Genomic DNA, 25,995 nt, shown 5'->3' with positions numbered 1-25,995 from the left:
TCTTCCTTACTCTTCTTGAATAGCCTAGTCTGAGTAAAGGGAAGTGGTCTTGTAAAATGAGGGTAACAAGTCCACAGGTATCTACATTTGCATGAGAAGTAAATCAATTTTTCTGTGGTACTGTGGATGGAACCTATATCCTTAAGCATGGGAGGCCAGTATATTATCCTGAGTTCCATCCCCATCCCAGAAGTAAAACATATCAAGATATTATCAGTGTCCATTAGTTTCTTTCACTCTTATCTCTGATTAGGCATCTTGTTTGAACTAGATGCCTTGTCACTTAAACAAATCTTAGTCAAGCATACTCACATGGAAATATGATTCATAAAGACATATCAGCACACAGGGAAGTGAATCTAGTTCTCCTCAAATGGATTATTAGATACCACTTCGAGACTTCTCCACAAATATAATCCTTAATTGACAGCAATTCATGCAGTTTGGGAATACACATCTCAAATACGCATCAACAAAGTGGACAAATCTGTGAACATGTTTAAAATTCTGAATATACTTACAGTTTTTTCGTTATTTTCAAAAGCTTCTCTGGCTTCTTCAAATGTGCAGACCTCTTCTTTGCACTCACGCTCAATATTCCCCTGTCTTATTTCTTCAAAAAGTCCATTAGCTCTTGGGTAGCGTTTTAATACTGAATTGGCCCTTTCTCCTGTGAGAAAAACTAAAAAGAGATAATAATAAGCATTAAAAAGTAATTAAAAGACCATGTGGGAAGTTAATATACAAGAAGAAAAATGGCAGATGCTCTTTAGAAAACACAGGAAACATCCTAATCCTCTTTCCATGAACTGGGGAGTGGAGTAATACTTAACTTCAAACCAAGGCATTCTGCTAGTTTTCTCATCATTTAAGTATGTCTTTTTAGTTCAAGTTACTCTGGACAGGAACAGTGACATAATTAACCATGTTATACTCAGACTTCAGCACATTCCTGAACACCATGGATATTTAAATATAGTAACAAAGATAGCACTATGTATATTCAGTACTGTAAGTGGATATCCCAAGGTATTCTGCTCTTGGACAGCAGAAACCACATCAAAACCCAGTCTATCGACTATCAGTCTCTGTCTCTTTAACTAAAAAATAAGTGAATCTACAAAAAATTACATTGAAATTTCTAACTTAAGGGCTGAGAAGATAGCTCAGTGGTTAAAGGTTAATTGCTAACAAATCCTACTGGTCCAGGTTCAATTCATTAGTATCCACATAAAGCCAGATGTACAAAGTGGTAGGTGAACATATGCATCTGGAGTTCATTTGAAGTAGCAAGTGGACATTCTCACTTTCTTTTGTATTCTCTCAAATAAATAAATATTTCTAACATAGTATAAAGGCACATTATAGACTTTTCAAAATAGTAAAATAAAGACTGCCTTTCTGACATTATGACTTTCTGAAATAAATAACAGATTAAAGATACATTTAACCACAATCTATTCCAAAGGGATACTAAGACCTATTTTGTTAAATTTAAATTTAATTAAGTTAAATATGGTACAGTGATTCTTTTAAATACCAAACTCATTTCACTGTCAAAATTCTTTTTCATGATTTCATAGTGATATTTCAAATAAATTTTCAAAGTACACTTGAATTTCACAAGTACAACTGAAATAAATTAGGCAACAGTTATAGCAATTGCAACATCACCTTGGACTATACAGTGAGACCATGTCTCAGAACAAACATTTTATTGAGAATATATTTTAGTGATAATGTGCTTTTGTAGGATGTGAATGGCCCTGGGCTCAAGTGTCAATACTGTCAAAAAAAAAGGAATAAAAAGGACTTGCAGCTAAGGTGGTGGGACAGAAGCTTTGCCAAAGAAACTTGTGGGGGGAAAAAGGAGGCAACTTACACAAGGTAAGCCCCTTTTCTGCAAAAGTCAAGATTCACAAACCAGGTTAGACCTATGTGAAGGGAGGGAAGGAGCTGTTATAAATCATCAAGGATCTAGGATCTGGCACCAGGAAGTACTTCCCCTTCCTATTCCCTGTCTGAAACAGCAGTAACTTTGAGAGCACTCCCTACTTACATCTACATAATCAAGATCAAGATTTAGGGAACTTGAGGGAGAGAACAATGGGGACCTGCTGCTCCATGGTGCCTCTAGAAAGCATTCCAGGGTGTTCTATTCCTTATGCTCCAACAGGAAGCCAAGGTATCTCATCTTCCCATGTACTCCCCAACCTTTTAGACCAGCTAATTCAAACTTCTGACTGATATAGCAAGTGAAACAAGCAAAAAGGAAACCTGGCTTCAAAGCTGATAAAGCAAACAAAAAAATCTAAACACTGAAATAACCCAAGATGCTAAAATCCCAGCACAGTTATACAGGAAACACAAAATATAAAGACAGTATAATGCTTACAAAAGTCATGGGTCCCACAGAAATGACCTTGAGTGTGACTGGATTAAAAGATATACCAGATACTGAATTCCAAGAACGATTGTAAGTGTTGGAGTCTCAGAGGTTAAAATGAAGTCTTCAAAGGGCTTTCTCACTTGACAGAGAATCTATACAGTCTGTGTCCTTCTTTAAGTACTAGCCCACAAACCCAGAAGCCCCTCTACTTACTGGCAAGTCTGGCATGCCACAAGTACACGGACATAAAAGGCATGGTGCCATTGCTTCTATCTTCTTTTCAGACATGTAACTCCCTCCCTCCCTCTCACTCTCTTTCTCTCTCTCCCCTGTATCTACCACTCTTACTCTCTCTTCTTCCCCTTTGCTGACTTAGCACAAATTGTCACTTCTGTGCTGGCAGCCTACAATCTACCACAGAATTTCTGGCTCCTCAATCCTTCCCCTCTGCCCAAAATTTCCACTACAAGCCATTACTTAAACTCCTTATTCCTAAAATGTATGGTCACAGAACATCTGTACTTAAACTTCTGCAACAAGAAGTATGCTTAGAAGAATCAAAGGAATCAAAGAAGAAAACAAAGCCCTGAAGGGCAACATAGGATATCAACTTAATAAAATAAGGAGTTTGATACAAGGAATGAGTGAGGAAATAGAAATATAAATAGAAATAAATATAATAGAAATAAATAGAATATATAATAGAAATAAATATAATAAATAAATAAATATAATAGAAATAAATAAATAATAGAAATATAAATAGAAATAAAAAAAAGAGTCTGCATTACTAGAAAGGAAAAAATACAGTAAGTCAAATAAAACCTCCATAGAAAGTTTTATCAATAGAATGGAACCATAGACAAGTGAAGGATTTGGAACATTTCAACAAGAAAGACAAATTAATAAGAAAGTATGAGTGGACATCTGGGGCATTATAAAGATATCTCATTAATTCAGGGGACAGAAGAAGAATTTCAATCTAAAGGCATAACTAAGTATTTTCAACAAAATCATAGAAGAAAATTTTACCAAAATAGGGTAAAGACAGCAATACAGATGTAGGAAAAATTAAGAACACTAAACAAGGAAAACCAGTAAAGAACTTCTCCTTGTCTTATTATAATTAAACTACTAAGCACACAAACCAATGAAAATATATTGAGAGCAGTAAGAGATACACCTAGTTACCTATAAAGACAATCCCATCAGGATAATAGCAGATTATTCAACATAAACTTTAATAGCCAAAATAACTTTGAGTGATGTATTTCATGTTCTGAAAGACAACAACTGCCAACACAGAGTAATACAGCCAGCTATCAGTTGTCAGTGGAAGAGAAATGAGAACTTTACATGATAAAATACAGGTAAAAGGAACACATGGCCATGAAGCCAGCTCTCTAGAAAATACTTTAAGGGATCCATTGAACAAGAGAAGGAAAGGCATATACAATAGGCCACAGGAAAAAAAAATACTCCATGATTAAATAATTAATAGAAAATAGGAATAGAAAAATATCAAGCATTTCAAAGCCAACAAGAATGACAGGAAAAAATAAACAACTCTGTGGCAGTTTGAATCAACTGCTTTTGGTCAGTTGTTTTGACCCAGCAGCAATAAGTACAAGAAAAAATTGGTACTAGGAGTTAGTCATAATATAGCACCACATGTTGCATGGTGGCAGTTTGGGAGATGGAGCCTTGATGGAAGATGTGCTTTGTTGAGAGGCAGACTTAAGAGTATTATAGCCATCTCCCTATTGCTGTGATTGCCTCAGCTCTATGTTTTACCCACCATCATGCAGCTTCCCTTTGAGACTATAAACCAAAATGAAAACCTTCCCTCCTATCAGCTGCTTTTGGTGGGGTGTGTTGCCCCAGCAATGATTAGGTAACTACAACAAGCTGCCAATGATAATTCTGAATATTAATGGTATCCTTTTCCAATGGAAAGACACAGACTAGCAGAATAGATTAAAAGGCAGGATCCTTGTATTTGTTGCCTCAAAGAAACTCATCTCTCCAAACAGATAATATCTTACAGTGAAAGGATCAAAAATTATATTTCAAGTAAATTGACAAGAAAACAAGCTGGTGTTGCTGTTGTAATATCTGACATGAAATAACTTAAACCATTATTCAGATGAGGTAAAGAAGGTCATTTTTCACTGTTTATAAAAATGATTTTTATAATGAACAATTCTACAAGAGAACATTACACTTCTAAACATATATGTACCAAACATGGGTGTACCTAATTTAATTAAACAAAAACTGCGAGATGAAAAGTCACAGATTAACCAAAGCATAATAGTAGTGGGTGACTTCAATATCCCAGTCTCAACAATTGACAGATTATCTTAGCAAAAAGTAAATATAGAAGCATCTGTATTAGATGATGTAACACAAAAAATAGAACATTCCATTCAAAAGCTATAGAATATACATTCTTTTCCTCAGTATATGGAACTTTCCCTAAAATAGATCATGTGCTATAACAAAAAGGAAATCTTAAACAATATTGGATAAATGAAGCAATTATTTGTATTCTTCTGAGTATAATGGGACTAAACTAAAAATCAATAGCAGGGAAGACTATAGAACACATACAAAACCATAGAAATTAAACAATACTAATGTACTGAGTGGTGGAAGAAATCAAGAAGGAAATTAAAACATTTCTAGACCAGATGACAATGAAAAAACTACATACCCAAACCTATGTGACACAATGATAGCAGTCCTAAGAAGGAATTTTATAGCTTTAAGTGCCTACATTAAGAAATTAAGAAAGGTCACAAATAAATTCCAATGATATACCTGAAGGCCTTGGGAAAAGAATAAGCCAAACTAAAACAAGTACATGGAAAGAAATAGTTAAGATCAAGCAGAAAATAAATGAATTTGAAATTTTAAAAAGTGATACAAAGAACCAATAAAATAAAGAGTTCGTTCATTGAAATGATAAACAAAATTGATAAACCCTTAACAAAACTAACCAAAAGAGATAAAAGGCACAAATTAATAACATTGGATATTGTTGTAGTCCAGTTTGCACTGCTGTTAGAAATCACTCAACCACGAGCAGCTTGTGGGAAAAGAGATTTATTTTGGCTTACAGGTTCCAGAGGAAGCTCCATGATGGCAGGGGAAAATGATGGCCTGAGCAGAGGGTGGACATCACCCCTGGTCCACATAAGGTGGACAATAGGAACAGGAGAGTGTGCTAAACACTGGCAAGGGGACACTGGCTATAAGACCTATAAGCCTGCCCCCAACAATGCACTGCCTCTAGGAGGCATTAATTCCCAAATCTCCATCCACTGGGAACCTAGCATTCAGAACACCTAAGCTTATGGGGGTCACCTGACTCAAATCACCATAGCTATCAAAAGGACACCATTACACAGGTATCAGTGAAATTCAGAAAACCATAAACACATATATTAAGTACATATGCTCCACTAAACTAAAACAATATCTTAAAGAAATGGATAAATTTCTAGATATATATGACCTACTAAAATTTAACAAAGATGGGATAGTTTATATCGATCTATTAAAAGCAATGAGATCAAAGAAATCATAAAAATTCTCTCAAATAAAAAGTTCCAGGCTGGGCATTGTGGTACATGATTTTAATCCCAGTACTTGGGAGGCAGAGATAGGAGAATCACCATAAATTTGAAGCTCAGGAATTTAAAGAATCACTCAACCATTGGGATCTCATGAAGCTTAACAGTCTCTTCACAGACAAACATACAAAAAGCAGAGCCAATAGATTACCCACAGAATAGGAAAAATAAATTAGCTGGCTATACAACTGACAGAGGCCTAATTTCTAGAATCTAAAAAGAACTAAAAAACCTAAATAATAAAAAGTCAAACAACACACTCACAAAATGGGGCAAAGAACTGGACAAGGAGTTCTCAGAGGATGAAATACAAATGGCAAGCACACACTTAAGAAAATGTTCATCATCCCTAGTCATCAGGGAAATGCAAATTGATACAACTATGAGATTCCACTCTACCTCTGTAAGGATAGCAAACATTTAAAAAATCAATAAAAACAAATGCTGGTGAGGATGTGGAAAAAAAAAAAGGAACCCTCATTCACTCTTGGTGGGAATGTAAGATGATACAACCACTATGGAAAGCAATGTAGAGACTCCTACAAAGGTTTATAGAGTTACCAACAGACCCAGTTATTACTGTACTGGGCATTTACCCTAAAATCTCCATACTTCAGTTCAGAGAGATTTGCTCAACAATGTTTATAGCTGTTCAATTCATAATAGCTAAGAGCAGGAATCAACCCAGATATCCATCATTAGGTGAATGATAACCAAGATGTGGTATATCTACATGATGGAATTCTACACAGCAGTAAGGAAAAATGACACAATAAAATTTGAAGAAAAATGGTTGAACCTGAAAAAGATCATTCTCAGCGAACTTCCTCAATTGCAGAAAGATAATTGTTGCATGGTCTCATTCATCTGTGGCTCCTAACCTGAATCTGCCAAAGATGCTGACATACCTAATAAGCATCTCGAGGACCGGACAATAGGGAGGGTGAGGTAGGAGGGGAGGGTAAGGGTGGGAGTGAGGACACAAAAGTGGACCCAAATGGCAGTGGTACCATAAAATTCTATATCCTGAAAGACAGACTAAATGGTTGAACCTTCATCATGTCCTTAGAGGGAATACCTGAATCACATGGCCCAGGAGAGGGTATGATGAAGATTAATCTTATTCTTTTCCTCTTTCCCTCCGTCCCTCTCTCTCTTATATTACCTATCATTTTCTTCCTTCTTTTCCTTGGGACTGGCCTGTAACTCCCAGTACCAGCATGTGGTTAACATCTACAATTAGCTGCTGATCAGAGAGTTCTACAATGTTTCCCAAAAGAAGACATATCTCTTTCAGAGTACTTGATGACCCACCAAAGGTTAGTGGTAAGATCCTACTGCTGAAGACACCATATGCTGTTGGTACAGAACATGGAGTAGCCTGGCTGGAATCTGCAAGAGAGTCAGTCCGAAGACAGTAAGCTTGTCCAGTGTCACAAGGCACTACATGAGTGACTGGGGAAAAATGACCAACATCTGACTAAGGAACTCATGGTCTAAGCTACTCAGCAGCAAGCAACTTGACATGATGCTCACACAAGTGCAATAGTGTTGCACAGCCATGTTGGGTGACCAACGGCTCTTAATTTGGCTAACTTATCTGGTCAGTAGAACAGATCCCATAGCTGGAGCTGTGAAACAAGTCAGAACCATATTCAAAAAATGAGCCTGCTCTCCATTATCAAGCTCCCACCAATTGTGGGCTCCAAGAGGGCCTATACCTAGTAAATTCTCTCTCAAATAATAACAGCTGCCCCACTTATCTGGTGCTGACTTCCTTCTCTGTTGGAGAATTTGCTTCTTTTTCATATGGATGCAGATCCTGAGTAATCAGCCCATTGTACCTCACCAGGGCCCCAATGGAATGAAGATTAATAGAGGAAATGAACAAGAGTGCTGCTTTCTTGGTGAACCTGGTACCAGCACAAGGGTGAAGGAGATAGACACAGAGAACACTCAACTCCTACCAAACAAGATACCCACAGACACAGAGGCACCTAAGACCTCATTACTGAAGTAGACCTAAAACGAACCTAACATATCTCAGGGAAATTTGTGCAAGAGGGGACAGAAAGATTGTTAGAGCCACATGTTGGGACATTATGCACAGAGACATTGCCTCTTACCCATAACTGATGGCTAACCCCACAATGCATGACCCATATTCCCCGACAAGGAGGGTTCCTGCAAGAGGGGGGAGGACAGGGAGGAGGCTAACAATGGCACAAATATGGCTGTATATACAATGTGTACATAACTAATAAGAGAAATAAAAATAAAAATGTGGAATTTTAGGACTGAAATTTGAGAGTCATTATTTGGGCATCTGCAGTGCACATGAAATCTGTCATTCTATGACCTGAAATAAATTAAATAATACATGTAAAAAATCTTAAAGAAATGTATAAATCTCTAGATGTGTATGACCTACTAAAATTAAACCAAGATGAGATATTTTAGATCGACCTATTAAAAACAATGAGATCAAAGAAATCATAAAAATTCTCTCAACTAAAAAGTTCTAGGCTGGGTGTGGTGGATCTACCTTTAATACCAGCACTTGCGAGGCTAAGGTAGGAAGATCACCATGAGTTTGAGGTCCCCCTGAGACTACACAGTGAGTTGCCAGGTCAGCCTGGGTTAGAATAAAACCCTACCTTGAAAAACCAAACAAAAAAGTTTTTTTAATTAAGAAAGAATTCAGGATCAGATGGATTCAAAGGCAACTTTTACTAGACCTTCAAAGACTTGAAGTAGCACCAATGCTTCTCAAAAGTAAGAAATGCTATGTAAATCCTTTAAGTCAATATTATCCTCTCCCACATGAACACAGAAGCAAAAAAAAAAAAAAAAAAAAAGAAAGAAAGAAAGAAAGAAAGAAAAACACAACTCAACAAATACTTGCAACCTAAATATAGTAACATATCAAAATATCATTCACCCTAATCAAGTAGATTTTATTGCGAAGGAGCAGGGATAGTTCAATATATGCAAATCAATAAATGTGATATACCATAGAAATGGCTGCAAGGAAAAAAAATCACATGATTTCATCAACAGATATAGAAACATGCATTTGAAAAATCAAACATTCCATCATGATAAAAGTCCTTAAGAAATTGGGAATAGAAGGAACATATCTCAATTTAATAATGGATATATATATATATATATATATATATATATATATATATACATACATATACATACATACATATATATATATATACACATACATACATACACACACACCACATGTATGTATAAGAAATTGGGAATAGAAGGAACATATCTCAATTTAATAATGGATATATATATATATATATATATATATATACATATATATATATATATATATATATATATATATATATATATATATACACATACACACACACCACATGTATGTATGTATATATAGGCAGCATTATATTAAATGGCAAAAACACTTGAAGTACTGAGCTAGAGAGATGGGTATCTGCCTCTTCCTTTCTTTCAAATAATAAATAAAACTAAACTTAACAAAAAGTCTGTCTTACCAAAAATAATCCAAAGATTTAATGCAATTCCCTATCAAAATGCCAATGGTATTCTTCACTATAATAAAAAATCCTGAAATTAATTTGGAAGCACACACACAAAAAAACCCTCAGATAGCCAAGCAATCTTGAGCAACAAAAATCTGGAGGTATCAACAAAACTGATATTAAGGTACATTACTGAGCCACAGGAAAAAAAAATGGCACTGGGTATAGCAAATAGTGATTGATTCAGTCCAAGATTTAAAACAAAGACAGCAAACATCAAATTCTATATATACACTCAAATTCATAATCTAATTCATCCTGACCCAATTTACATCCCAGAGATTATAAGAAAACACATTGTCCAAATCACAAGTGAGCTATCCCTTTGGGTGCCTCCAAGCTTGGGGGGGGGGTGTTCAGCTTTACTTTCTAAGAATAAAGCTTGGCTTAACTTGCCCTTCTACTTTGTGGACACCTGTCATTTCCTTGTGGGTTATAAGAGAACAGACTCAAAAGAGACACTGAGAGCAACTAGCTTGGAGAATTCTAGTGACTGTTGAGTATCACTAGACTGAACTAAGCCCAGATATATCTGAAAAATCCCCAGTGCTCTCAAAACCAGCAACAGCTATGTTGTGGCCAATTTTGAGTTGCTGGCAGAAAGTACCTGATCAAAAGCAGCTGATTAGAGGAAAATTGTTTATTCTGGCTTATAGAATCAAGTGGAAGCTTCATGATGGTAGTGGAAACTGTGGCTGAGCAGAGGGTAGACATCACCTCCTGGCCAACATTATCAGGAGAGTGAGCCAAACACTGACAAGGGGAACAAGCAGGGTATAACACACATAAGCCTGCCCCCAACAATACACTGCCTCCAGGATGCTAGAATTTCCAAATTGCCATCAGCTGGGGCCTTGAATACAGAACACAAGTTTATGGGAGTTACCTAGCCCAAACCAGATAATTTAATTATTAAAATTTTATTTTTATTTTATTATTTTATTCATTGTGAACTTTATTGTAAGCAGTCATCTTATTTTTGATAAAAATGCCAAAAAATATTCACTGGAGAAAAGATACCCTCTTTAACAAATGATGCTGGGGATACTGGGTATCTATATGTAGGAGGATGAAAATAGATTATCTCTCTCCATGCACAAGAATCTACTCCAAATATATTACAGACCTTACCATTAAACCTGAAACTTTGTAGCTGAAAGAGGATAAATTAGAAAAGACATTTCAACATACAGCCATAGGCAAGGACTTTCTGAATAGGACCCTAGTAGGTCAGAAATAAGTCCACTAAAACACCAATGCAAACTCATGAAATTAAAAAGGTTTTGTGCAAAGATGTTTGTGTTACTTTGATTCAGGTTTTTCCCATAAACTTATGTGTTCTGAATGCTTGATCCCCAGCTGAAGGCAATTTGGGAATTGACAACTTGTTGGAGGTACGCTGTTGGGGGTGGGCTTATGGGTGTTATAGCCAGCTTCCTCTTGGTAGTGACTGTCACACTCTCCTGCCACTAATGTCCACCTGATATTGGCTAGGAGCTGATGTCCAGCTTCTGCTCATGCTACATTTTTTCCTGCATCATGGAGCCTACCCTTAAGTCTATAAGCCAACGTAAACCCTTTAGTTGGGTGCTCTGTACTAGCAATGAAAAGCTAACTAAAATAGTAAAATTGGTACTGAGAAGTGAGGTTCATTGCCATTGGAAACCTGACTGTGTGGCTTTGGTTGTTTAGAAATGATTTGTAGGAGGAATGTGAAAGGATTTTAAATCTTGTCCTAAGAGATGCCTTGCAGTGCTGTAAGTACAGACTGATAAATTCTGCTCAGGGTTGAAAGATCTGAATGCAATAAAATCCATGAATTGTGAGGCTTGGTTTATGAGAGGAAGAAATAACTTAGTCAGGACTGGGCTAGAAGCAGTTTGTGTGAGAGGCTTGCTACATTCTGCCTACCTGTTTCCTAAGAACTTGTGTAGGATTGCATTGTGTAGAAATGGACTGGTATGACAAGATGGATATGACACATAAAGAAATGAAATATTTGGGCCAAAACTGCTGTCAGTTCAGCTGCAATTGTTTGAGAGATTGTAACCATTGAGATTTGGCCAGCTGATCTGCACTGGGACAGCAGAAAGAATGTGAACTCTTTTGAAGGTAAGGGACCTGAATGCTGAAGGAGTGTCCTGTTCTTCAAAGTTGAATTTATTCCCCCACTGGATTAACTAGTTGGTAGCCCACTTGGTAGTAATGAGTATAACAAATGCAGGAAAAAGGTCATCAGATTTGTAATCAAGTTTTGTGTTTTGGAAATGGCCATGGGCCGTGTGGAGCAGGCTTGTTGGATTACCTGCATGAAGCCCAATGGAGCCATAAAGATGAACTGTGGGTTGCAGTGTAGACCCAGTGAAATTCCAGGACTGTGAAATGGCCACCCAGGAGAGCTGCCAGCTTTGGATGCATTGTTAGACAGGCTGTGAAGAGCCCAGCTGCAAGGGTGGAACTGGAATTCCAGAGACTCATCACTGGTTAGAATTGTTGGACTTAGAGTTACAGAATTTGATGTTTGCTTTCTTTCTTTTAAATCTTGTATTGGATCAATCTCTATTTGCTATACCCAGTGCCATCTTTTTTTTTTAAATTTTTTTTTTAATTTATTTGAGAGCGACAGACACAGAGAGAAAGACAGATAGAGGGAGAGAGAATGGGCGTGCCAGGGCTTCCAGCCTCTGCAAACGAACTCCAGACACGTGCGCCCCCTTGTGCATCTGGCTAACGTGGGACCTGGGGAACCGAGCCTTGAACCGGGGTCCTTAGGCTTCACAGGCAAGCGCTTAACCACTAAGCCATCTCTCCAGCCCCCCAGTGCCATCTTTTGCAGTATGCATACTTACTCTGTTCCATTATCCTTACTTTTTTGGTATTACAGCTCAGTTAAAAGACCTTGGACTATGGGGATGTTTGAACAGCACTGAGATTGATAAAAACTATGGGGACTTTTAAAGTTGGCTGAATGTACTGCATTTTACAACACAAATGGTTATGAAATAATGGGACTCAGAGGTGGTTTGATTCCAGTGACCCTCATACACTTATATGTTCTGCATGCTTTATCTCCAGATGATGGCAATTTGAGAATTGGAATCTTCAAAGGAGGTGTTGTTGGGGGCAGGCTTATTGGTGTTATAGCCAGCTTTTTCTTGCCAATGTATGGCTCACCCTTCTGCTGCTGTTAGCCAGGTATGTAGCAGTGGTGATATGCAGCCTCTGCTCATGCTATGTTTCCCCCTGCCATCATGAAGCTTCCCCCTAAGCCTGTAAGCCAAAATAAACCATTTCCTCCCACAAGCTGCTTTTGGTTGGGTGCTTTCTGCCAGCACTGCAAAGCTGACTGCAACAACACTTAACTGTGCAAAGAGGCACCTACAGAATGGTAGAATACCTTTGCCAGCTATACACCTGACAGGATTAATATCTAGGATAAAAAAGAACTAAAAAAAAACTAAACAATAACAAAAATCAACCAACAAATGGGCTATAGAACTGAATAGAGTTCCCAAGAGATGAAATACAAATGGCCAAGTATTTTAAAAAGAATTGTTCAACATCCTTAGCCATAAGAGAAATACAAATGAAAACTCCTTTGAGATTCTAGCTTACTCCTGACAAAATGGCTGTCAAATGGAATCTTAATGACAACAAATGCTGGCAAGGGTGTGCGGAAAGAAGAATGCTTCTTCATTGTTGGTGGGAATGTAAATTAGTTCAGCCATTATGGAAATGAATGTGGAGGTTTCTGAGACAGCAGCTATACCACTCCTGGGCATATGCCCTAATGACTCTACACATTACTATAGAGATGTATGCTCATTCATATTTATTGCAGCTCTATTTACAATACTTAGGAAATGGAAGATTAGATGCCTATCAAGCGATGAATTCATAATGAAGAGGTATGACATGTACACAATGAAGTTGCATGCTGCTGTAAAGAAAAATAAAATTATGAAAATTTCAGGGAAATGAATGAATCTGGAAATTCTACTAAGCAAGGTGACCCAAGCTTAGAAAGTTAAAGACCACATGCTTTCTGCAATATGTGAAACCTAACGTCAATTTTTTAGATTTGTCTGTGAGTTGAAGTAGGAGTCAGCAGGAGAGGCCCGGAAACTAGAAATGGGTCATGAGGGAGGTAGGTGAGGGAAGACTTAAGGGGAGGGGATAGAAAGTAAGTAAGTAGAGGGGAGGCATATTGAGGCTAGAGTGGTATAAGTGAGGTCATAGGAGATGGATGGAGAAGAGGAGATGGTAGGAGAAGTATTAATCAAAACTAAAGAGCTTATAAGTAAAGGACAAAAAAGCAAATAAATTAGGTAACAGGTATATTTACATTTATAGGAGATTAATTTTATTTTTATATACAAGATCATTTTAAGCTTGATGTTTTCTTAAAAGTATATTGCTTATCTATAGGTATAAATATAATACCACCAAAATTCATTCTTTGCTGGTGTAAAACAATATTATAACATTTCTTGATTTTATAGATTTCTCAAGGTAAAAGGCCTATTACAGTCCTTTGAAGATGGTAAAATTAAGACTATATTTCAAAGAACTTTCCTAAATAAATAAAAAACAATATATATTATTTTTAAAATGATGACAGTACTAAAACTAAATCTTTTTTCATAATTTACATGTACATTTCACTTTATGTAAGTATGGTTTCTTTACTTAGATTCTTTAAAGTATCCAAATTTGTACAAGTCAGGTGGCACTTATACTAGTTTGAAAAATGTAGTTGGCATTAAATAAAGTTCTTTTCTTTCAGACTTCATTACAGGAACCACCTATAAAAGAAATCACCGAGCTATAGAGGATCATTATCAGAAATCTTGAAAACACAATTATGATAATGGAATAAACATAATCAATAGGGTGCTATTGTGTTGGAAGTTACTAGCAGTCCTCACATTTTAATACTGTAATTCTTGGGGACTCAGTGTGGTGATTTGAATGCAAATGTCCTCAGTAACCTCAGGTGTTTATGATTAAGCTTCTTATTTAGTCCCCAGTTGGTGCAGTGTTGAGAGTGGAGCCTTGCTGCAGGAAGAGTATTTCTGGGGGCAGAGTTTGGGGTTGATAAATGTAGCCTATTGTGTGTTCAGAGCCAGCTCATGCTTACTTTTATTCTCCCTACTACACACATGTGATGTTGTGAGCCAGTTGCTTTTCTCTGCCTTGATAAGCGACCCTTGGAAATTTTAAGACTGAAATAAACTCTTCCCATAAGCTGCTTCTGGTCAGGTGTTTTTGTCCCAGGAATGAGAAAGTAACAATAATTCTCATTATTATATAGATTGCTGATATTCATCCTTAGTTTACCATTTAATTGCCTGGGCCCTGGAACAAGAAATTGCGTTTTAATCAGTTCCCAGATGATGATGATGTTACCAGCATGATATTATGTCAGCCCCCGAGGAAATGAATTCTGAGGAAAGCGTTTATAGAATACTTGGATTAATAAAGATCTTTTACTCTCATTTTTACTAAGTAACTTTTTCTCTTGCAAAGAAAATGGTATAGCACTTGTCTTATTTGTTCAACTATGGTCAGAGACACATTTCATCAAATTATAACTGTGTAGCCACTGGTCATATTTATAATCTCTAAAATAACATATAGGTATTCTCCAAATAATACATAGTAACTAATTTCTCTTGGGGTTATTCTCTTCCAAAATAAGTACGTCTTTCCTCGTTTGTCAGTCATAATGTAGATATGATTTTGAGCCAGCATTCCCTCACAAAATAGTGTCCTGTGCTGAGTGAAGTCAGACAGGCAGAAATTTCATCAAAACTTTCATCTTCCATGTTTATAGACACAGTATGTACGTAAATGCAATTTAAGATATCACTGAGTTTTCTACCAGCTTTCTTAAGCATAAATCAACTATGTATTTTGAGTTTTTAACAGGAAAGTAGCAAAATATTATGAAGAGAAAATTATTTTCTCATATGCTAGCTAAATAGAACAAGAAAGTCAAGGAGAACAGCTAACTTTTAACACCAGAAACCAAACTAATTGAAAAGGATAAGCAACTGGAAGGTGATTCTGGAGGACACAGATCTTTTAATACCAGATTAACCAAGTTGCCAATAGCATTACATCAACATGTCCTATGTATTTCTTCTACCAATTGGCAAGACAATATAATACTGAGAACTCTAGTCTGAGTTGATGCTCAGTAGATTTTATTTCCTTGACAAATATGGCAAGTTAGAAGACACTACTTGGAATAAAAATCTGACCAGGACACACAGTATTACAGCATAGTTATGTTATGTCTGTCATAAATTAAGGAAATGGTGGCAGAACATTTGTCAATCTTTTAAAAGGTAGTTGGGTCCAGGCAGAAGAGTCCCAGAGAGGGTGGAGGAAACAATCCTAAAACCGTCGGTTCTAGTTTGTAATTCCAAGTGTTAGAACTAGGTTAAACCTCACAGTGAACTGCTGGTCCAAAAGACCTATTAGGTCCCCAGAGCAATGCAGGTTATTTCCAAAGCACTTGGTTACCCACCAGAACTAAATGGTAAGACCCAATTTTGCTGAAGATAACACAGGCAATAGAAACATAATATCAAGAGCTCATGATGGAATGTATAATGAAGCAAACTCCCTGCTGGCTAACCCTCGTAATGATTGAAAGTGCTATGCAAGCTGCTGAGGGATAATGGCCACCAACAGTAAGAATAAACAGGAGACCATGCAAGCTATGAAAGCAACCAGCCTGATAAAAAGTACATACCTGCAAAAGTGGTACATGGCCTATGTGGGTAAATTAATGGCTCTCTAATTGGTTAAGAAACCAGTTCAGAGGGAGAGAACTCATATCTGGTCCTAATAACCAAGTCAGAATCCTATGGATATGACAGAGACTCCAGAGAGATGCTCCTACTAGTCTTTGGTCAAAAATAGTGGCTATACCCATCAAAATGTCTCTTAAATAACTACGGTTATTGCTCGTAATTGATGCTTCTCTCACTCTTGGTTGGAGAATATGTTTTAACACCTGGCAGTGAAAACCTGGCAGAATCAAGATCCATTCATATGATTAGAAAACATAGGTAACTGCCTAGCATGAGGCCAGCTACCTCTAGCCAGGACCCAAGAGACAGCACAGAGGAAGGGGCAATTTAAACATGAGTACTGCTATCACTGCTATCCTGACAACCTGCTCCAGGAAAATGGTGAGAGACACTGAGGACGCTCAAAGCTCATCAAAGCAGAAATCCAGAGGTAGCAATGAGTTCAACACTTAAGTAGGCTTATAACATACCCACTAAGGCTCAGGGAACATTGAGTAAGCAGAAAGATTGTAGGAGCCATAGGGTACACAGCATGGGAAGAAGAATACTGAGGCATTGCTCCCCACCCCTGGCAGAGTGACTGATGCATTCATAACCCTAAAGTGAATATCAATAACCTCTCTGAGGAGCACCCTCAGTGGAATGGAGCAAATATGGAAGAAGGCAAGGACTATTACCTGAAGTTGTCCTTTGACCACTGTAAGTGTGTCATGGTGCCAGCACTCACACATGAAAACACACACACACATACATACACACACACACACTTCAAACTAAAGAAGTGGTCTTTGAAACTTAAGTTGATCAATTCCTTTGCCTATTTCTTGTTGAACTCTGTGTGTTAACCCAAATAACCAGTACATATAACATTAAGGTGCTCTAAGAACCTAACACTAAGATACTGTTTAAAACATGCAGATTTTTTACAAAGGAAATAAGAAGTCTATTTTTTTCATCATATTCAGTTAGTTAGTACAGAAAATATTTCAAATCTAAGACTGAAACATATATTCTCACAAAACAAGTATATCATTAAAAAGACATAACTTGTTCATAATTTTAAAGTAAGCTTCATGCTTTCCCTTCAAAATAAAATAATATAAATGAAGTAAGAAAGCTTTTCAAGTAGCTTTCTAAATTAACTGAGTTAAAACAAAATATTTACTTATGCAATATTTGAAAAATATTTTAGGATGGCGGCGTAGGTACCACGCCAAAGCAGCCTAGGGGGGAAAAAGACCAAAAAAACTCAGCAGAATACACACTTTTACTAAAAAGTGAGGTGTATAGGAAATTGAGGTGGCAGCGGAGAAGTGGAAGAATATAGAGCATCCAGAGCCCGCACAGGCGGGAAGGGCAGCTCCGGCAGCTCGGCCAATCGCCGCAAGTGCGGCGCAGCAGAAAACCGCCAGACTTGGCTCGAGCTGCAAGAAAAGCCAGGTGCGGGATTTTCCCCTCGCACCGTGCTCTCCGCAACTCGGGAAACGTGAGGGGAGAGCGGCAGCGAGCAGCGCGGAGGAGAAGAACGCGAGGTAGAAGCACACGTGGAGCAGCGAGACAACCAGAGCAGCCGTGGCTCCCCCCCCCCCACCCCAACGCCTGAACCCAGCATCAGCAAACACAGCAGCGGCCCGGGACCCGGCCACGCCAACTTGGGCTGACGGCAGGACCCAAGCAGGAGCAGAGTTCGGCAGCGACGTCAGCGGCTCCAGCACCGGTACCAGCGGCCCCAGCAGCAGCGGACCCAGGAGCGGCAGTGGCGGCAGATCCCGCAGCAGCGGCTTTGGGGGAGCAGAGGCGGTGGACATGGCAGCAGCAGCTTCAGCAGCGGTGGTGGCTCCGGTGGTGGCAGCTACGACATCAGCAGAGGCAGCAGCAGTGGCTCGGTTTGCCCCGTAGGAAAAGCAAGTGCCCAGCTCCAGAAATCAGAACAGCAGCCCGATGACCCAGGCAGCAACTGGACTGAGACCAAAATTACCCAAGGTAACTGGGATTGCACCAGGGAAGGGTCTCACTTGGTCACAAGCTGACTTGGATACCTCAACAGACCAGAAATCTAAACCTCTTTGTTGATAGAGGATCTGGCCATTATAATAACTACTCTTGCATACATACTCGGGGCTGTTTTTGATTGAATGTATACAGTGTTTAGTTAAATTTTAGAATCTACCTGTATTTTATTCCACTCAGCCTGCTTGAATACTCCTATAGCAGGGAAACTCAACACCTAAGAACAGCTTTGTAGATACTCTGAGAGTCTTAAGAGCCACACCTAATACCTTAAGGTCCTACCCTGAAAATATATTACATCAAATCAATTGATACAGCTAAGAATACACAGCTAGCTAGAAAATCCAAGCATTAACTTAATCCAAGATGCAAAAATATATACATTATAACACAAGAAACACTAAAAAGCAAGACGATATAAATCCACCCAAAAGTATTAATGCAGCAGAAATGTCCTCCAGTGAGAAAGAGTTAGAGGAAATACCTGAGAAAGAGTTCAAAAGAATAATTATAAATATGTTCAAAGAGGTCAAAGAACACATGAAAATAATCAAAGAAGAAATCAAAGAGGAAATCAAAGAGGAAATCAAAGGAATCAAAGAAGAGGCAGGACACCAATTTAATGAAATAAAGAAGGCAATACAAGACATAAATAGGGAAATAGAAATAATAAAGAAAAACCAGTCAGAATTACTAGCAATGAAGAACACAGTTAATGAAATAAAAAACTCTGTAGAAAATCTCACCAGTAGGATGGATGAGGGAGAGGACAGAATATCTAAGCTAGAAGACCAGGTGGCAGACCTAATGCAGTCCAACAAAGAGAAAGACAAACTTATAGAAAAGTATGAGTGGGAATTTCAAGATATTCAGGACACTATGAAAAGATCCAATATAAGAATTCAGGGCATAGTAGAAGGAGAAGAAATCCACTCCAGAGGCATAGTAGGCATCTTCAAAAAAATCATAGAGGAAAATTTCCCCCAAATTGGGAAAGAGGTGCCAATACAGATACAGGAAGCCTTTAGAACCCCAGCCAGACAAAACCCAGAAAGAACCTCTCCTCGCCACATTATAATCAAACTTCCAAACACACAAACCAAAGAAAAAATGTTGAAAGCAGTTAGAGAGAAAAATCAAGTTACATACAAAAGCAAGCCCATCAGGATTACAGCAGATTATTCAACACAAACTTTTAAAGCCAGAAGGGCTTGGAGTGATATATTCCAAGTTCGGAAAGATAACAACTGTCAACCAAGGTTACTTTATCCTGCAAAGTTATCCATTCAAATAGATGGAGAAATAAAGACATTCCATGACAAAAGCAGGTTAAAGGAGTATTTGAAGACAAAACCAGCTCTACAGAAAATACTTGATAGAATCCTCCATGTTGAACAAAAGGAAAAGCACACATATAAGGAACCTAGAAAAAACAAGCTATACTCAAATACCAGTTAACAGAAGAGAGCACAGGTAGAACCAGTAACACACACACACACACACACAAATGGCAAACATAAATACACACCTTTCAATAATATCTCTTAATATCAACGGTCTCAATGCCCCAACGAAAAGACATAGATTTGCAGACTGGGTTAAAAAGCAGGATCCTACAATTTGTTGTCTCCAAGAAACTCACCTTTCTACAAAGGATAGACATTATCTTAGGGTGAAAGGTTGGAAGACGGTGTTTCAAGCAAATGGGCCTAGAAAACAAGCAGGGGTTGCTATCCTAATATCAGACAGGGTAGACTTTAGTCCGACGTTAGTCAAGAAAGATAAGGAAGGTCACTTTATATTGATTAAGGGCACACTCCAACAGGAGGACATTACAATCCTAAACATATATGCACCTAACATGGGGGCTCCCAAATTCGTCAAACAAACACTATTAGAACTAAGGTCACAGATAACACCAAACACAGTGGTGGTGGGTGACATTAACACCCCACTCTCATCAATTGACAGGTCATCCAGGGAAAGAATAAACAGAGAGGCATCTGGACTAAATGAGTTCATAGAAGGAATGGACCTAACAGATATATACAGGACATTTCATCCAAAGGCTGCAGAATATACATTCTTTTCAGCAGCACATGGAACATTCTCTAAAATAGACCATATATTAGGACACAAAGCAAATCTTAACAAATTCAGGAAAATTGAAATAATTCCTTGCATTCTCTCTGACCACAATGGAATTAAACTACAAATCAGTAGCAAGAAAGGCTATAGAGCATACACAAAATCATGGAAACTAAACAATACACTACTAAATGATGAGTGGGTCAATGAAGAAATCAAAAAGGAAATCAAAAAATTTATAGAGTCAAATGATAATGAGAACACAACATGCCAAAATCTCTGGGACACAATGAAGGCAGTTCTAAGAGGTAAATTTATAGCCTTAAGTGCCTATATTAAGAAATTAGAAAGGTCGCAAGTAAACGACCTAATGCTTCACCTTAAAGCCTTGGAAAAAGAAGAACAAGGCAAACCAAAAATTAGTAGACGGGAAGAAACAATAAAGATTAGGGCAGAAATTAACGAAATAGAAACAAAAAGAACAATCCAAAGAATTAATGAAACAAAGAGTTGGTTCTTTGAAAGGATAAACAAGATTGATAAACCCTTAGCAAATCTGACCAAAAGAAAGAGACAAGAGACACAAATTAATAAAATCAGAGATGAACAAGGTAACATCACAACAGATTCCAGAGAAATTCAAAAAATCATAGGGACATACTATAAAAGCATATACTCCACAAAGTATGAAAATCTGAAAGAAATGGATGATTTCCTTGATCTATATGACCTACCTAAATTAAATCAAAATAAGATTAATCACTTAAATAGACCTATAACAAACATGGAGATCCGAACAGTTATCAATAATCTCCCAACTAAAAAAAGCCCAGGCCCGGATGGATTCACTGCTGAATTTTACCAGACTTTTAAGGAAGAGCTAACACCATTGCTTCTTAAGCTTTTCCAGGAAATAGAAAAAGAAGGAATTCTACCAAACTCGTTCTATGAGGCCAGCATCACCCTGATACCAAAACCAGGCAAAGATAGAACAAAAAAAGAAAATTACAGACCAATTTCCCTCATGAACATAGATGCAAAAATTCTCAACAAAATATTGGCAAACAGAATACAAGAGTATATCAAAAAGATCATTCACCCTGACCAAGTAGGCTTTATCCCAGAAATGCAGGGATGGTTCAACATACGCAAATCTATAAATGTAATACATTACATAAACGGGTTGAAGGACAAAAATCACATGATCATCTCATTAGATGCAGAGAAAGCATTTGACAAAATCCAACATCCCTTCATGATAAAAGTCCTACAGAGACTGGGAATAGAAGGAACATATCTCAATATAATAAAGGCTATTTATGACAAGCCTACAGCCAACATATTACTAAATGGGGAAAAACTGGAAGCTTTTCCACTAAAATCAGGAACAAGAGAAGGGTGTCCACTGTCCCCACTACTATTTAATATAGTTTGGAAGTCTTAGCCATAGCAATAAGGCAAGAGACACACATAAAAGGGATACAAATTGGAAAGGAAGAAATCAAGTTATCATTATTTGCAGATGACATGATTCTATACATAAAGGACCCTAAAGACTCTACTAGCAAGCTGTTAGAGCTGATCAAAACCTACAGCAATGTAGCAGGATACAAAATAAATACACAGAAATCAGTAGCCTTCGTATATGCTAACAACAAACACACAGAGGATGAAATCAGAGAATCACTCCCATTCACAATTGCATCAAAAAAAATAAAATACCTTGGAATAAACCTAACTAAGGAAGTAAAGAATCTATACAATGAGAACTTTAAGACACTCAAGCGAGAAATTGCAGAAGACACTAGAAAGTGGAGAAACATCCCTTGTTCCTGGATTGGAAGAATCAATATTGTGAAAATGGCAATCTTACCTAAAGCAATCTACACATTTAATGCAATCCCTATCAAAATTCCAAAGGCTTTCTTCATGGAAATAGAAAAAACAATCCAAAAATTCATTTGGAATCATAAAAAACCTCGAATATCTAAAATAATACTGAGCAACAAAAAAGAGGCTGGTGGTATCACCATACCTGATTTTAACCTATACTACAGAGCCATAGTAACAAAAACAGCATGGTACTGGCACAAAAACAGACATGTAGATCAGTGGAACAGAATAGAGGACCCAGATGTAAGCCCAAGTAGGTATAGCCACCTGATATTCGATAAAAATGCCAAACATACTCATTGGAGAAGAGACAGCCTCTTCAGCAAATGGTGTTTTGAAAACTGGATAAATATCTGCAGAAGGATGAAAATAGATTCTTCTCTCTCGCCATGCACAAGAATTAAGTCCAAATGGATTAAAGACCTTAACATCAGACCGGAAACTTTGAAACTGCTAGAGGAAAAAGTAGGGGAAACCCTTCAACATATTGGTCTTGGCAAAGACTTTCTGAATACAACCCCAATTGCTCAGGCAATAAAACCACAGATTAACCACTGGGACCTAATGAAATTACAAAGATTTTGCACCGCAAAGGACACAGTGAAAAAAGCAAAGAGGCAACCTACAGAATGGGAAAAAATCTTTGCCAGCTATATATCTGATAGAGGATTAATATCTAGGATATACAAAGAACTCAAAAAGTTAAATAATAAGGAATCAAACAAGCCAATCAAAAAATGGGCTAAGGAGCTAAATAGAGAGTTCTCAAAGGAAGAAATACGAATGGCATATAAGCATCTAAAAAAATGTTCTACGTCACTAGTCATCAGGGAAATGCAGATTAAAAGTACATTGAGATTCCATCTCACTCCTGTCAGATTGGCCACCATCATGAAAACAAATGATTATAAATGTTGGCGGGGATGTGGAAAAAAAGGAACCCTTCTGCACTGCTGGTAGAATGCAATCTGGTCCAGCCATTGTGGAAAACAGTGTGGAGGTTCCTAAAGCAGCTAGAGATTGATCTACCATATGACCCAGCTATAGCGCTCTTAGGCATATATCCAAAGGACTCATCTCATTTCCTTAGAAGTACATGCTCAATCATGTTTATTGCTGCTCAATTTATAATAGCTGGGAAATGGAACCAGCCTAGATGTCCCTCAACAGATGAGTGGATAATGAAGATGTGGCACATTTATACAATGGAGTTCTACTCAGCGGTAAAGAAAAATGAAGTTATGAAATTTGCAGAAAAATGGATGGACCTGGAAAGTATTATACTAAGTCAGGTAACCCAGGCCCAGAAAGCCAAGCACCACATGTTCTCTCTCATATGTGGATCCTCGCTACAGATGACTGGGCTTTTGCGTGAGAATGAAAATACTTAGTAGCAGAGGCCAGTAAGTTGAAAAGGAGACATAAAGGGTGGAGAAAGGAAGGGAGGAGGATACTTAATAGGTTGATATTGTATATATGTATTTACAATGATTGTAATGGGGAGGTAATATGATGGAGAATGGAATTTCAAACGGGAAAGTGTGGGGGTGGGGAGGGAGGGAATTACCATGGGATATATTTTATAATCATGGAAAATGTTAATAAAAAAAAAGAAAAAGGAAAAAAAAGAAAAAAAAAGAAAAATATTTTATTTTTTATTCATTTATTTGAGAGAGAAAAAGAGGGAAGGATGGAGACAGAGAGAAAGAGACGGAGAGAGAATAGGCATGTCAGAGCCTCCAGCCACTGCAAATGAACTCAAGATATATGTGCCACCTTGTGCATCTGGCTTATATGGGTCCTGGGGAATTGAACCTCCGTTCTTTGGCTATGCAAGATGGCACCTTAACTACTAAGCCATCACTTCATTCCACTTACGCAATATTGTTTTATATTCCATGTATTATAAGTTAATAAAAATGTCATTTTAAATGTATAAACATCAAATAATTTTAAGCTAAGTGAAATAAAATGTTTAAATGTGAAAATTAACAGGAGCAGCTGGAAATATCTCTATTCCAATTACCTAATTTGTTTTTGTACCTTGGGCCTGATTTCACTGAATGAACCACTATTTAATGTTTATATTATTCTTATTTATTTATTTGTGAGGAGAGAGAGACTGGGAGGGCAGGGGGCACAGGGCCTTTTGTCTCTACAAACCAACTCCAGACTCATGTGCCACTTTGTGCATCTGGCTTTACATGGGTATTGGGGAATTGAACCCAGCACAAAAGGCTTTGTAAGCCAGCATTTTTAATTGCTAAGGCTTCTCCTCAGCCCAATGATTACATTATATATATATATATATATATATATATATATATATATATATATATATATATATATATATATTTTCAGGTTATTAAGCTTCTTTTTTTAAATTTTTATTAACATTTTCCATGATTATAAAATATATCCCATGGTAATTCCCTCCCTCCCCACCCCCATACTTTCCCATTTGAAATTCCATTCTCCATCATATTACCTCCCCATTACAATCATTGTAATAACATATATACAATATCAACCTATTAAGTATCCTCTTCCCTTCCTTTCTCTACCCTTTATGTCTCCTTTTTACCTTATTGGCCTCTGCTACTATGTATTTTCCTTCTCACGCAGAAGCCCAATCATCTGTAGCTAGGATCCACATATGAGAGAGAACATGTGGTGCTTGGCTTTCTGGACCTGGGTTACCTCACTTAACATAATACTTTCCAGGTCCATCCATTTTTCTGCAAATTTCATAACTTCATTTTTCTTTACCACTGAGCAGAACTCCATTGTATAAATGTGCCACATCTTCATTATCCACTCATCTGTTGAGGGACATCTAGGCTGGTTCCATTTCCCAGCTATTATAGATTGAGCAGCAATAAACATGGTTGAGCACATACTTCTAAAAAAATGAGATGAGTCCTTTGGATATATGCCTAGGAGTGCTATAGCTGGGTCACATGGTAGATCAACCTTTAGCTGTTTTAGGAACCTCCACACTGTTTTCCACAATGGCTGGACCAGATTGCATTCCCATTAATAGTGTAGAAAGGTTCCTTTTTTTCTACATCCCTGCCAACATTTATGATCATTTGTTTTCATGATGGCGGCCAATCTGACAGGAGTGAGATGAAATCTCAATGTAGTTTTAATCTGCATTTCCCTGATGACTAGTGACGTAGAACATTATTTTAGATGCTTATATGCCATTCATATTGATTCCTTTGAGAACTCTCTGTTTACCTCCATAGCCCATTTTTTGATTGGCTTGTTTGATTTCTTATTATTTAACTTTTTGAGTTCTTTGTATATCCTAGATATTAATCCTCTATCAGATATATAGCTGGTGAAGATTTTTTCCCATTCTGTAGGTAGCCTCTTTGCTTTTTTCACTGTGTCCTTTGCAGTGCAAAATTTTTGTAATTTCATGGGGTCCCAGTGATTAATCTGTGGTTTTATTGCCTGAGCAATTGGGGTTGTATTCAGAAAGTCTTTGCCAAGACTAATATGTTGAAGGGTTTCCCCTACTTTTTCCTCTAGCAGTTTCAGAGTTTCAGGTCTGATGT

At 37.5% G+C, this 25,995-nt stretch overlaps 1 protein-coding gene across 5 annotated transcripts in view; it reads right to left on the bottom strand.

Annotated features, from left to right (window-relative positions):
- Prrg1 (proline rich and Gla domain 1) overlaps window positions 1–25,995 on the bottom strand; it is a 126,212-nt gene that overhangs the window by 24,093 nt on the left and 76,124 nt on the right. For all 5 annotated transcript variants that reach the window (XM_045141022.1, XM_045141021.1, XM_045141023.1 and 2 more), the window contains exon 3: window positions 522–682. In XM_045141022.1, the coding sequence (XP_044996957.1) occupies window positions 522–682 (161 nt within the window). The remainder of the gene's footprint in view (window positions 1–521; window positions 683–25,995) is intronic.

Source organism: Jaculus jaculus, chromosome X, assembly GCF_020740685.1.
Source record: "Jaculus jaculus isolate mJacJac1 chromosome X, mJacJac1.mat.Y.cur, whole genome shotgun sequence".
NCBI classification, from domain to species: domain Eukaryota; kingdom Metazoa; phylum Chordata; class Mammalia; order Rodentia; family Dipodidae; genus Jaculus; species Jaculus jaculus.
This window is presented reverse-complemented; position numbering and strand designations above follow the sequence as displayed.